Consider the following 11,914-nt stretch of genomic DNA (forward strand, 5'->3'; position numbering starts at 1 on the left):
AAAAAACAGGATTTCAAAAAGTTGCTTGAGCAAACAAACACCACTCCTAAGAGTGCGTGAGCTCTCCTGATGATCTGTCCTGCACTGCCCTCTCATGGCCAGATGGAATCATTGCGCCCTCACATTGCTGTAGCTCTGAAGCAGAGCCAGGGATGAAACTTGGTTTGTCCTTGACACCAGTGTGAGGACTCCCTGGGTACTGCCCTCTAACCTAAGGCTCCAGGTCACTCCACAAACACAACAGAAACATTGAGGAAAGCTCACCTGTTTTAACAGCAGTGCAGCTGCCCTTCCCCAGGCTGTGGTTGTTGGCCTGGCCTTTCTCATCACTTGCCCTTTCTGTTTAGTGCTCAGAAGGGGAGACTGGGTAAGAGAGGGGAAGAAAAAACCCTGTGTAGTAAGGTCATTCGGTCAAAGGTTATCCTGGCTAGGTTTTTGTTTTTGTTTGTTTTGTTGTTGTTTGTCACAAGCTTGACACAAGCTAGACTCGTTTGAAAAGAGGGAACCTTCATTGAGAAAAATGCCTTTATCAGAGTGGTAAGCCTTTAGAGCATTTTCAGCCCACTGTGGGTGGGGCCACGCCTGTGACCGTGGTACAGGATGGTATAAGAAAGCAGGCTGAGAAAGCCAGTAAACAGTGTCCCTCCACGGCTTCTGCTCCTTTCCTGCCTCCAGGTGTCCGCCCTACTGAGGCAGAAATTGGTACTAGGAGTGGAGGCATTGTGACAAACCTGAACGTGTGTTTTAGGGAGGATCATGGTCTGATTTGAACTTTGGGCTGGAAGGCCATTGGGTTCTCTGAGCTCTGCGGTCTGTTCTCTAGGATCTCGGAAGCTAAGCCTGTGGAGAGCCTTGCAGATGACGAAGGCCTGGCTTGCGAAGTTCAGAGGGGAACGAAGATCTAGCGTTGCTTGTATGTGATGTTTTGAATTCAGATATGTAGTTCCAGTCAGCCAGAAGAGTTGGCTGTGGTTAACACCAGATCAGAATGACTAAGGTGAGAACTTTGCTTTGCTGGTCCAATCGATACTGCTTAGCTGGAGCGCTGGAACCTTCTCCCTCAGAGCCAGCATTTCAGGCAAGGCAAGAATAAGACTGCATTGGCTTTGGGAAGCTGCTTTGCTGGGTTGATTGGGCTTGGCACACTGTGGAGGGGCTCTGCTCTTTTTACAGAGCGACCAGGGTCTTCATGTGTGCCAGAGTAGGGAAGAAAGGTCATTACTTCCCTTTGTAGAGGTCAATTGGTCCCAATCCTGGGAGCAGCTCCAATAGCCTCAGTGAGTAGGGAGGCCGTTGAGAACTTACTACCTAGAGAACATTCCTCAAAGACCTGGATATGTCTCTAGGCCTTCCCAGAAATCATGGCTTGGGTTCTTGGCTGTGTGGATGGATCAGCCTGACTCAGCTGGCCACTTCTGAAGCTCCATGTCTCCGGGATCAGGCCTCTGTGTGGCTCTGCTGTGTGACTCATCAAACCATCAGATGTAGAGAGTGCCTGCCTCACTCTGGAAGGTGCCTTCTGGCTATGAAACCCGAGGTCCTAGTCTTCCATTTCTCTCATAGAAGGGCCAGAGTGCCCAGAAGTGATCCACATTCCAACCAGCACACTGCGTACATGATCTCTTTCCTGAATCTGGGTATGATGGCCATACTACTGTGGTTGGCACCCACACGTCTGTTGAAGCCACTTGCAGAGTTTTTAGTACCTCTGGACACGATGAGGGACCGTTGGTAAGCATGGCCAGCTCCCTCAGTAGGCAATGCCACCTGCAGGCCCCACACTGGCCCCAGCTCCAGGTGCTTCAGTGGAATGGGCTTGGTGCTGCTCCCACCTCCTGCTCTCCCTCCAATGTCTGCATCTATGTTCACAGCATCTGTTAGCAGATACATAGTTGGCAACCAAGTGCTCGTCTGTTGTTGGGAAAGGCTATCCCAAGACAGAATCCAGAGACATCACTTTATTTCAATGAGCTTTATTTAGGGTAAGAAAAGAACCAAAGGAGATGGCTGTTGGGACTTAAACTAGAGAGAGAGAGAGAGAGCCTTGGGTTTTTCCCTTGTGACCTTATAACCAGATAGAGGCAGCATGACCAGTATTAGAAGCCGTGGAGAAAGACTATAAATGCCGGCTATGACTTCCCCAGGGAAGGCTCTTCTCTGCCAGGGTCCTCAGGCACTGGGGCCCTTGCGGGCGACTATAAAACAGAGACCCTCGCAGAAGGCCTGGGAGTATTTGAGGGGGACACAGTTGCATTTCAGCACCTGACAACCTGCATCTTGAAGAGCCTTCTCTACCGTCTCCTTCTCCAGGTAGACCCCAGAGAACTTCTTGGGGCCCACCATATAGTGCTGGAAACACAGAGTAACCATGGTAACCAGGTGGCCCCCTGGCTTCAGCAGGTCAGCCAGTCTGCGCAGGGCTGCCCGGTAGGTTTCCACATCAAGACAGGCACACTCCATGGCCAGAAAAGTCAGCACGCAGTCAGCCAGCGGCACTTGAGCTGACCCCAGCGGGGGTGTCTTGGTCACATCACACTTCAGGACACGAGTGACTGTCCTTCGGAGCTTGGCCTCCTTCTCCTGCCACCTGCTTCTGTGAGGAGATCAGGGAGGTGCCGTGGTGATTACGATTGATAACATGGCTGCAGCGAACCAATACAATAAACGATACAAACTCATAATTATGAAAACCAGCTACTGTGACTGTTGCGATTTTCTCCAGCCCCACAACCATCCATTTAGTTAATGTGCCCGGCGACATGCCATACAGATGGAAACGGAGGCACTGAGCTGCTCACAGCCACCAGGGATGGTGGATTTGGTATTTGGGTTCATCCTCCTCTTCCTCTCTCTCTTTCTTCTTTATGCTCTTTCAATCTTTTTGGTGTATTTCATTATTATCATCTTGTATACACTTATGAGTGTGTGAAAATGTGCACACCAATCTTCGTGTGTGTGTGTGTGTGTGTGTGTGTGTGTGTGTGTAGGCCAGAGTACTACCTCAGGTGTCATTCCTCAGGGGCTGTCTATTTTTTCTTCTTTTATTGCTCAGACTATCTCACTGGGCAAGTAGGCCAGGCTGGCTGCCCAACAAGTCCCCTGGATCTCCTATTTCATCTTGCTTAGTGCTGGGATCATAAGCACAAGCCACCACATCCCACTTTAAAACAAAGCAAACAACCCCAAAAACCACAAAACACAAAACATGGGTTCTGGGACTTGAACTCAGATCTTCATGCTTGCAAGGTTAGCCCTGTATGACCCAGCTGTCTCCCATCCTCTTTATTATTCAAAAAACCCTTGCTCTTTTTTGGAGACAAGGTCTCTCTGTGAACTTTAGAACTCGCCTAGAACACACTCTGTAGCTCAAACTGACTTCGCACTCATGAGTCTCCTGAGAGCTGGGGCTCAGGGGTGTGCTACTTCGTATGGCATTTTTTTTTTTTTTTATCATCTTGTGGCCAGTTCTGTTGAATTGTTTGCAGGTAGATTGCCGTGTAGCTGCTGCCACTGTTTAACCTTCCCTTCCACCTCACACTGAGTTCCTGGGCTTCAGATGGATATGGTGCTGGCATCCTAACACTTGGGCACTCATTAAACAGCATGAAGCAGTGACTGCCAGGTGCAGCCTCTGGTTAGGACCCATCTGGTGTCGGTCTCTGGGTTTGCCAGCCTGGGATAGCTATACACATGGAATCCTGCAGCACTCCTCCCTCGATGCATAGCTCTTAGCATGATGGCCTTAGGCTCACCCACATTAGGGCTCCCTGCTTTTGCTACTGTGTTCTTTCCTTAGCTTCTTGCGGGAGGGGACACACGATCATGGTGTTTACTTTCTTGTCTCCCTTGGCGGCCTCCTGCTGACTTCTGTCTGTCATCATCTTCCTCTCTTCTGGCCATCCAGTGATCTCCTCCCCCAGAGGTCCTAGCCCAGCCTAGCAGTAACCCTGTAGTTCCTGGTCAGACTGCGGCTTCCCCAGCGTCTCCATTGCCGTGTCACATCAGCAGCTCCAGCTGTGCCTGCTGTCTAAATGTCATCGTCCTCTACTTCCTTCCTGCATCTGTGGCCATGAACCTTGGGGTCACCCTTGGCTCCTCACTTCCCTTTACCACAGAGCTGTTACAGACTCCAGCATCCTCCAAGCCCCTCCATGAAATTCTTGAGTCACTGTCATTGCTAGGGGTGGCCCTGCCAGCTGCTGCTCTGACTGGGTTGGCACTCCTCAGTTTGGTACACAGACTAGTTCTTTCAAAGATGTAGATCTTGAACTAGCAAGATGGCTCAGTTAATAAAGGAGATTACTGCCAAATATCATAATCCCTAGGACCTCCATGTTGAAAAGAGAGAAGCAACTCCCACAGGTTGTCTTCTGACCTCCATACAGCCACTGTGGAATGCATGCCCCATTCGTGCACCTGTGTGCATGTGCTTTCACACACATCCACGCACACATGCACACACAACGTATATGTACACCTATGCACTGTACACACATACATGCACACATATACGTACATATGCACACTAGTAAACATACGTTCTCACACAAATAGATGTACACACTTTCACATACACATATTCATGCTGCATCCAAACACATGCAAACACAAATACACATCCATACAACATACACATGCACGCATGCACACATGCACGCACGCACGCACACACAACATGCACACACTGTGTCATTATGTTACTCTTCTCACAGTCCCGAGGGTGCCAGTGTGTGACATAGGTGACTCTCCCTGATGCCTGACCTGTCCTCTTCATACATGGGTCTTTAGCCTTTGCTTGCTGTTCATGCCACTTATGTGGTCTTCCTGAGACATGGCCTTTGTTCCCTCACCTCAACTACAGGAGCCCTAGGTCCTGGGAGAGGTCACCGCTAGCCCAGAACATTGTTCTCCTGTCCCCGCGGAAGCCTCTCCTCTCACCTCCAGCTACCTGTCTCAGTTTAGCATGATGGCGGCTTTCTCTTCATGTAACAGGACCTCCCTGAGGCTCCCTCCTCCTGGCTGTGTGTGCTCTTGACTTAGTGAGAGTGAGAGAAACACAGATGGGACTAACTCCAAGGCCCCTGTAATTAGCGTCCCTCTAGCTAGGACCACTGTAGGCTGTCCTGGACTGTCACGGTCAGTCTCTCTGTTCCAAAACCAGAGCAGAAATACTGACCTATTTTTCCCCTGCTCTGAAGAGGGCTAGAGGACCCTCTCCAAGCCAGAGCCTCAGTTTCCCTAGCTGTAGAATAATCAGAATCACTGACCCTTGCAGTTCCAGTTGGGGCTATATGACCTATGAACCAAAGTGGACACAGGACCTGCAGAAGGCCACTGCTATTGGTCTCTGGGACTTCATCATGGTGCTGAGGGACACAAGTGTGGGGTGTACCTCACATCATGTCTTTCCATGATAAGTGTGTCCCCCAACATCAAAGGAGATGCTGAACCAGTCTCCAGGGCAAAGTGGGAATGGTGTGAGCTGGGGCAGTGTTCAGGACTTCCTGGAGGAGGTGACACAGAAGCTGATGTCACAGCTAGTCTGAACAGGTCCAGAGAGCAGGGACAGACAGTTTGGGGCAACACTGGGACTGGAGGTTGGACTGACCTGAAGGAGGCTTATAAGTTCATGAGGTGCAGGCAGATCAGGAAAAAAGTGAGGTGGGTAGTGGGTTCCTTTGCTGTCCTGGGCACCACAGGGGCTTTGTCTGAGTAGATGACATGATGTGGGATTTCCCTCTGTGTGCTGTGATTACCATTTATGAATAAAGAAACTGCTTTGGGCTTATGGCAGGGCAGAACTTAGGTAGGCAGGGAAAACTAAACTGAATGCTGGGAGAAAGAAAGGTGGAGTGAGAAAGAAGCTATGAAGCCCCACTGGAACCAGATGGAACTTTAGCCGGTAAACCACAGCCATGTGGCCATACACAGATTAATAGAAATAGGTTAAATTAATATTTAAGAGTTATCCAATAAGAAGGTAGAGCTAATGGGCCAAGCAGTATTTTAATACAGTGATTATTTCGGGTCTGAGCAGCAGGGAACCAAGTGGCTTGCTACTACAATGAAGTGGGTGGAAGACATGGGGAAGTTACCTGTCTCCCTCCAGCTCACACACATGCTTCACTATGGAGGACCAGTCATAGGCTCCTGGCTCCTTCTTCAGCCATTTCTGCAACTCCTGCAGGTTCTGTGGAGTGTAATCAGCGACAATGATCTCCCGGAAGACCTCGCATGCTGAAAGCAGCTGGTAGATGGTGGGGCCAGTGCCAATGTCAATCAGGACATCTCCCCTTATACCTCCTGTGGAGACAGCAGGAGCATCTTGACTCCACATCCTGCTAAGAGTGTGGAGAACGCCAAGCCTCATTAGGGTGTGCCAGGTGAGAAGGCCAGTAGCCTCTTGCCTCTGGGCTGTGGGTTGATAGGATTGGGGAATAATGCTGGGGGTGGGGTTCAGCTGACATTCTCAAAACCCTCCCTGTTGGCCTCAGGATACTCGTGGAGGCCTGGGAAGCATGTCTGACCTTCTGGAGAAATTTAGGGTTGATGGCTAATCAGTCGACACTCGCTTATCTCTAAGAACAGTGGGTTTAGAGGACCGCGGATATTGACAGAGTGACAGGGTCTGGGATGAAGGTTGAGAAGGAAGCCAGTCAGCTTTTAGTTCTTCAGCTATGCTAGAAAAGATAGTTATGTATGAGAAAGCAAGAACGGCACTAGGGTATGGCCTCTCAGCCCTGCTCCCTCTGTTTAATAGTCTCCTTTTACATCTATTCTGCCCCTGCTAAGAACCAGTGCCTGAACTCTGCCCCAGTTTTCTCCAGGAGCACTGAACTCCCCTTCCTCTGTATTCTTAGGGATAACCCTTGCTGCCCCTTCCTTGGAACTGAATGTCTGGTTAAGAAAGCTTTTTGGGAGGGGTGATGGGAGCTAAGTAGTCTCAGGGTCACACAGAACACAGTGTCCCCACTAATGTTGAGCAATCTGAACTATTATGCTTTATTCTTGCCGGTTCTCTTGTCTCTCTCTCTCTCTCTCTCTCTCTCTCTCTCTCTCTCTCTCTCTCTCTCTCCCTCTCTCCTTCCCTCCTTCCCTCTCCCCCTCCCTTAGTTGAGCCTTAGTTCCCCCTTAGATGTTGGGGGAAGATTATGGATGCTTGTATGTTTGTGTGTGTAAGAATTTTTTTTTTATCAGATTTTCAAAGAGATGCAAAGTCCTAGAATGTCTAGAGAGCTCTCTGGAAGGTCTGTGGTGGCAGTGGAGGGTGGAGCAGCTTGGGCTCATGCTCATATTGTCACTTCTCCCAGCAGTCACCTAGGAGCTCTACAAATCTGGGTGTACCCCTCAAATTTTACAAGTGGAGCAACTGAAGCCGATCACTGCTGCAAGCTCTCGAAGCAAGGCTCCCCTGGACCCATATACAATGCCATTTTGGGGTTCTGCGAGCTGATCAGGCTGCCAGGCTGGTCATCTCTGCAGCATCTGTATGTACAGGATGGGCTCTTCGTGTTGGCACTGCTCCAGCCCCTCCCCAGGGAGGACCGCAACCACTCACCCACAGAGAAGGTCTGGTGAAGGTTCTGCAGGCTAAACTTTATGATTTCCCGTTCTGCCACCGGGCCTGAGTCGAAGTTGTAGAAGGTGTCCAGGTAGTCTCGGGGACTGAACTCCTTCTCGTAGTCCTCACCAGCCTGGTACACCTTGCCCTCCATCCTGGTCAGCCCGTTACAGCTGTCTGTACTCCCCTTGTCCCTGCAGAGAACCCATCCCTTCCCACCACCTATTATGTAATCTCCTTTAGCAGACCTCCCTTCTTGGGGAGGAGCTAGGGTTGCTGCAGTGACATTTGGGTGCTGGTGTGAGATTCCTGGTTGGATATCATTTTTGTGACAGAGCACGAGAATGCTAGAGTGTCCCCAAGCCTGTCCTGGGGAAGCTTGGAGGTGGTGCTGCTGGCACTGTGTGTGAGAGAGAATTACAGAGGGACAGAGAAGAAGAGCCCAAGACCAGAGAGAATCCAGGGTCTGCTCAGCGGTGCTTCACTCTTGGGGTTGAGAGCAGAGTGGGGACTCAGGGCCAGGCCCCTGGCCAACACATTCAGCATGCTGGGCTTCATCCGTGCTATAGCAAACAAAACCAGAACCAAAGAGAAGTGCTTCTTGGACGTAGGATCCGAGATTGTCAAAATTTCTCCACTACGCTCAGCGAATTTGCCTTTGCAAACAGCTTGCCTGTAACTGAGTTAATGATTCCCCGGGGGTTTCAATCTTGTTTTCTCACTCGGCTTAATGTTTTCTTTTTTATTAGCTCGGGAGTAAACTTGGACAGCACCTCCCTAAATCACCAGGCCTGTGCTGGCCCCTCCCTGTATTTGGACAAACAATTGAAAAAGTGTCAACGTACGTGAGGTGTCATTGCAGAGCTGCACATACCCCCGCACCCAGGTGTTCCCATGTGCACGTTGCCCCCCTCTGGCCCCAGGATTGTTAGCTTGCTTGGATCTGGTGTGGTCTGGTCTAGCTGCCTTGAAAGATGATGCCCAAGTCTGTTTGTTTTTCTTCTGTTGCTATGGTAAACACCATGACCAAATTCAACTTGGGAAGGAAAGGATTTATTTGACTTTTCTTTGCTGATCAGTCAGTCCATCATTGATGAAAGTCAGGACATGAACTCAAGCAGGAGCAGGGGCAGACCTTGAAGGAACACTGCTTACTGGCTTGCTCAACCTGCTTTCTTATACAACCCAGGACGACTGGCCAAGGGGTGGCACTACCCATAGTGCCCTGGGCTCTCCTGTCAATCATTAATCAAGAAAATACCCCACAGAGCAGTCTGATGGATAAATGCCATTTCTCACTTGAGGCTCCCACTTCCCAGGGGGCTGGTTTGTGTTAGGTTGGCACAGCTACTAAACCAAAGGGGAAGGGAAAGTTGACTGACAGAGGATGCATGTATTTTTGCACCACGGCAGGGACTCTGCAACGATCACAAGGTGGAGAAAGAAAAGCTTGCCCATCTCTTTCCAGAAGTTGCCTAAGGGCATCTGGACAGCAAACGGCAGAGCTGGTTGCTCAAGGGCAAGCATGGGGTGCAGGTAGGTGTCACAGCTTGGGCAAAGTTCACAACACTAATCATCTACTATGTGACAGGGGTCTGCTCTCATCTTCACAACAATCTGCCAGGCAGATGCCCTGTCAACAACAAGGAAGGGGGCAGTGTGATGTCCAAGGTCACTCTGGTAGCAGCAGAGGCAGAGGCACCAGATTAATGTTCAAGGCTCTATGTCCAGAGGGGAAGCACAGACCTATGATGGGTCTCTTCCTGTTTCATCACCCCGAGTCCTCTCCCATGCTCTCTGCCCTTCACTTGGGAACCCAGTGATATAATCCCAGCCCTGGATCTCCCAGCATGCCCTTAGACACCATCCTTCAAGTCAGAAGAAAGAGACCTGCTACCCAGAATGAAAGATGATCTCCCAGGCTATCTAGAGCTTGGGAACACATCTCCACAGGATGTAAACTCACTCAAGCCCACCTTTTGTCGTCATTGTTCTTGTCTTTTTCATTGTGGGACGCACATGATTCCCCCTTTCCTGGAATTCACAGAGCTTGGATTCTGCTGTTTCTGCTCCATAAGGGTGGTGCTGCACAGCCGTTCATCCAGGTGCAAAAAGTACTATTAGCTACCTACTCAATTTATTTAAGAAGATTTGAAGCCGAGATCGGAGGAAGCTGAATCCTAGTGGGTTGGTGTGAATGAAGCCACGGAAGGTGTGACATTGAATAGGGCTTCTCAAATCTGCCCCTGACACTTGCACCTCACATTTGTGCAAAGATCCCTTCCGCCTTCTGCCCGCATGTGCCTGGGATGACCGCCTGAATACGTTAGCTGTGCTCCCTGGCGTTCAACAGTTGAAATTCAAGCACCTGCTGTGACTGATGGAACCCATGATTGGGGTCTGGTTTTTGTCTGGGTTCTTACGTATGTGGTGATTGAGTCAAGGCTTGAAAACTTTCAGTACAAATAATTTCACCAAAGAATTGCCATGTTATTTTATTTTTGTCTTTGAAATTTTTAGGCTAAGTATCTGCTTAACTCCCCTCTAATAAAATATGAGAAAGATTAGTTTTTCCTTTCTCTTTGGGCTGACTTCCTTCTGTCCAGGACTGGGGAAACTGTTCAGTGTTGGTGGTGTTAGGAGATATTGAATCCTAATTTTGGAATTTGGCATGAAGTGGGGCTTGCTAGCTAAGCAGGCCTTTTCCACAGGTCCCCTGTCCTAGATGGAATTCTCTCTCCACAGTCTGAGCAGGAAGACAGCGAATGCTGGCCCCAGGAGCACAGCGGCTGGTTGTATTTTATCACATGGTGCAATGCTGAGATGTTTCTAGTTTACTAGAATTTTCAGGGGGCCCCATTATCTATTTTACAGACAGCTTTAAATTTGCCCATTTGCATTGCGGGGCAGTGGTGGCGCAGGCCTTTAATCCCAGTATTCAGGAGGCAGAAGCAGGTGGATCTCTGTGAAATCCAGGCCAGTCTAGTCTACAGAGTGATATCTGGGATAGCCAGGGCTACTCTGTCTCAAAAGACCAAAGCCAAAACCAAAACAAACAAAAAATGAAACAAACCCCAAAACTAAACATAAACAAAGGTCTAAAATGACATCCATATACTTAGAAGGGACAGAAATTGTCTCGGTAGGAACAGAAACCTCAGGACTGTGGTTCTAGGGCCAGCAATTTTGCCAATCAGGGATCCACTGGCAATGTCTGGAGACATTTTTCTTCATTCCAGGTGAGGACCTGGGGCTACTGGCATCTTGGGGTAGTAGCCAGGGTGACCATCCTGCAAAGTTAAGGTCAGTGTCACAGGTTCTGATGTGAAAAAAAAAAACACTTTTCTTAGACTATTTCCATAATAGGCTCCACTCTGAGCAGATTTCCCTACTTCCGCGAGGACCCGTGACTGGGCTGGAATCAGTATCTACACAGAGACCAATAGGGCAAAGGTGATGGGGAGGCAGGTAGGAGCCAGAGGGAGAGGCCCTAGAGGGCCCAGGAACTGGTTGAGACTGTGGAAGTAGAGTAAATTGTTCTGGAAAGTGTGAACACAGACCCTTCAGTGTCCCATCCCACCGTGTGGGGTTTGGATAGGGCAGCCACATTCATCGGTTCTGCAAATGCAAGTGGGATGAGGGGCTAAGTAGCCAGCTCTGGTAGCACCTAGGAGGGAGGGAGGCTGCACAGGGAGGGATAGCATGGGCTACTCTGCTGCTGGCTGTGCAGGACCTTGCCGTATAGCCATGTGAGTCTCGAGTGATAACGGCCCTCGCCGTATAGCCATTTGAGTCTCGAGTGTTAATGGCCCTTTGATACTAGCCCTGGTTTTCAGGATGTTTATTTTGTGTGTCAACTTGGCTGGGCCATGGTGTTTTGGATGAGATTAAATTTTCATTGGCAGACTTTAAAGCAGGAAACTTTCCTAACGTGGGTGGGCCTTATCCAGTCAGATGAAGGCACGCACAGGATGGGAGACCAACGTGCCCAAGCAGGAAAAGTAAGGCAGCACATGGCCTTTTGCCTGGTCAGCTCCACACTGAACATTTGGACTTGCCAGTCTCCACAATCATGTGAGTTAAGAGCTTAAAACAAAACTCTTCCTACATATGCCTCTCTGATTCATTCATCCAGGGAGCCCTGTTGAATACAGGAACCTCAACACATGAGTCAACACCGCTGGTTAGTACTGTCTGAGCCTTAGGGTTTCCAGCGCTGTGATGAAACACCATGACTAAAAGCAACTTGGGGATGAAAGGGTTTATTTTGCCCATGGTTCCACATTATTATTCAACATTGAAAGAAATCAGAGTAGGAACCTGGAGGCAGGAGCTGACGCAGAAGCCATGGAG

At 49.5% G+C, this 11,914-nt stretch overlaps 1 protein-coding gene and 1 long non-coding RNA gene across 2 annotated transcripts; one reads left to right on the forward strand and one right to left on the reverse strand.

Annotated features, from left to right (window-relative positions):
* The first annotated feature begins 251 nt into the window (after positions 1–251).
* On the forward strand, positions 252–1,866 carry LOC126509503 (uncharacterized). Its single transcript, XR_007594174.1, has 3 exons — positions 252–367; positions 824–997; positions 1,564–1,866. It is a non-coding gene; the product is annotated as an uncharacterized lncRNA (long non-coding RNA).
* Positions 1,867–1,957: 91 nt separating this feature from the next.
* Inmt (indolethylamine N-methyltransferase) lies at positions 1,958–7,777 on the reverse strand. Its single transcript, XM_050155436.1, has 3 exons — positions 7,559–7,777; positions 6,096–6,303; positions 1,958–2,593 (listed from the first exon to the last, which is right to left on the reverse strand). The coding sequence occupies exons 1-3, from the start codon at positions 7,713–7,715 to the stop codon at positions 2,170–2,172; spliced, it is 789 nt and encodes a 262-aa protein (XP_050011393.1). The 5' UTR covers positions 7,716–7,777; the 3' UTR covers positions 1,958–2,169.
* Positions 7,778–11,914: the final 4,137 nt, after the last annotated feature.

This window comes from Alexandromys fortis, unplaced genomic scaffold (assembly GCF_014885135.2).
Source record: "Alexandromys fortis isolate MF-2015 unplaced genomic scaffold, M_Fortis_MF-2015_v1.1 scaffold_93, whole genome shotgun sequence".
NCBI classification, from domain to species: Eukaryota; Metazoa; Chordata; class Mammalia; order Rodentia; family Cricetidae; genus Alexandromys; species Alexandromys fortis.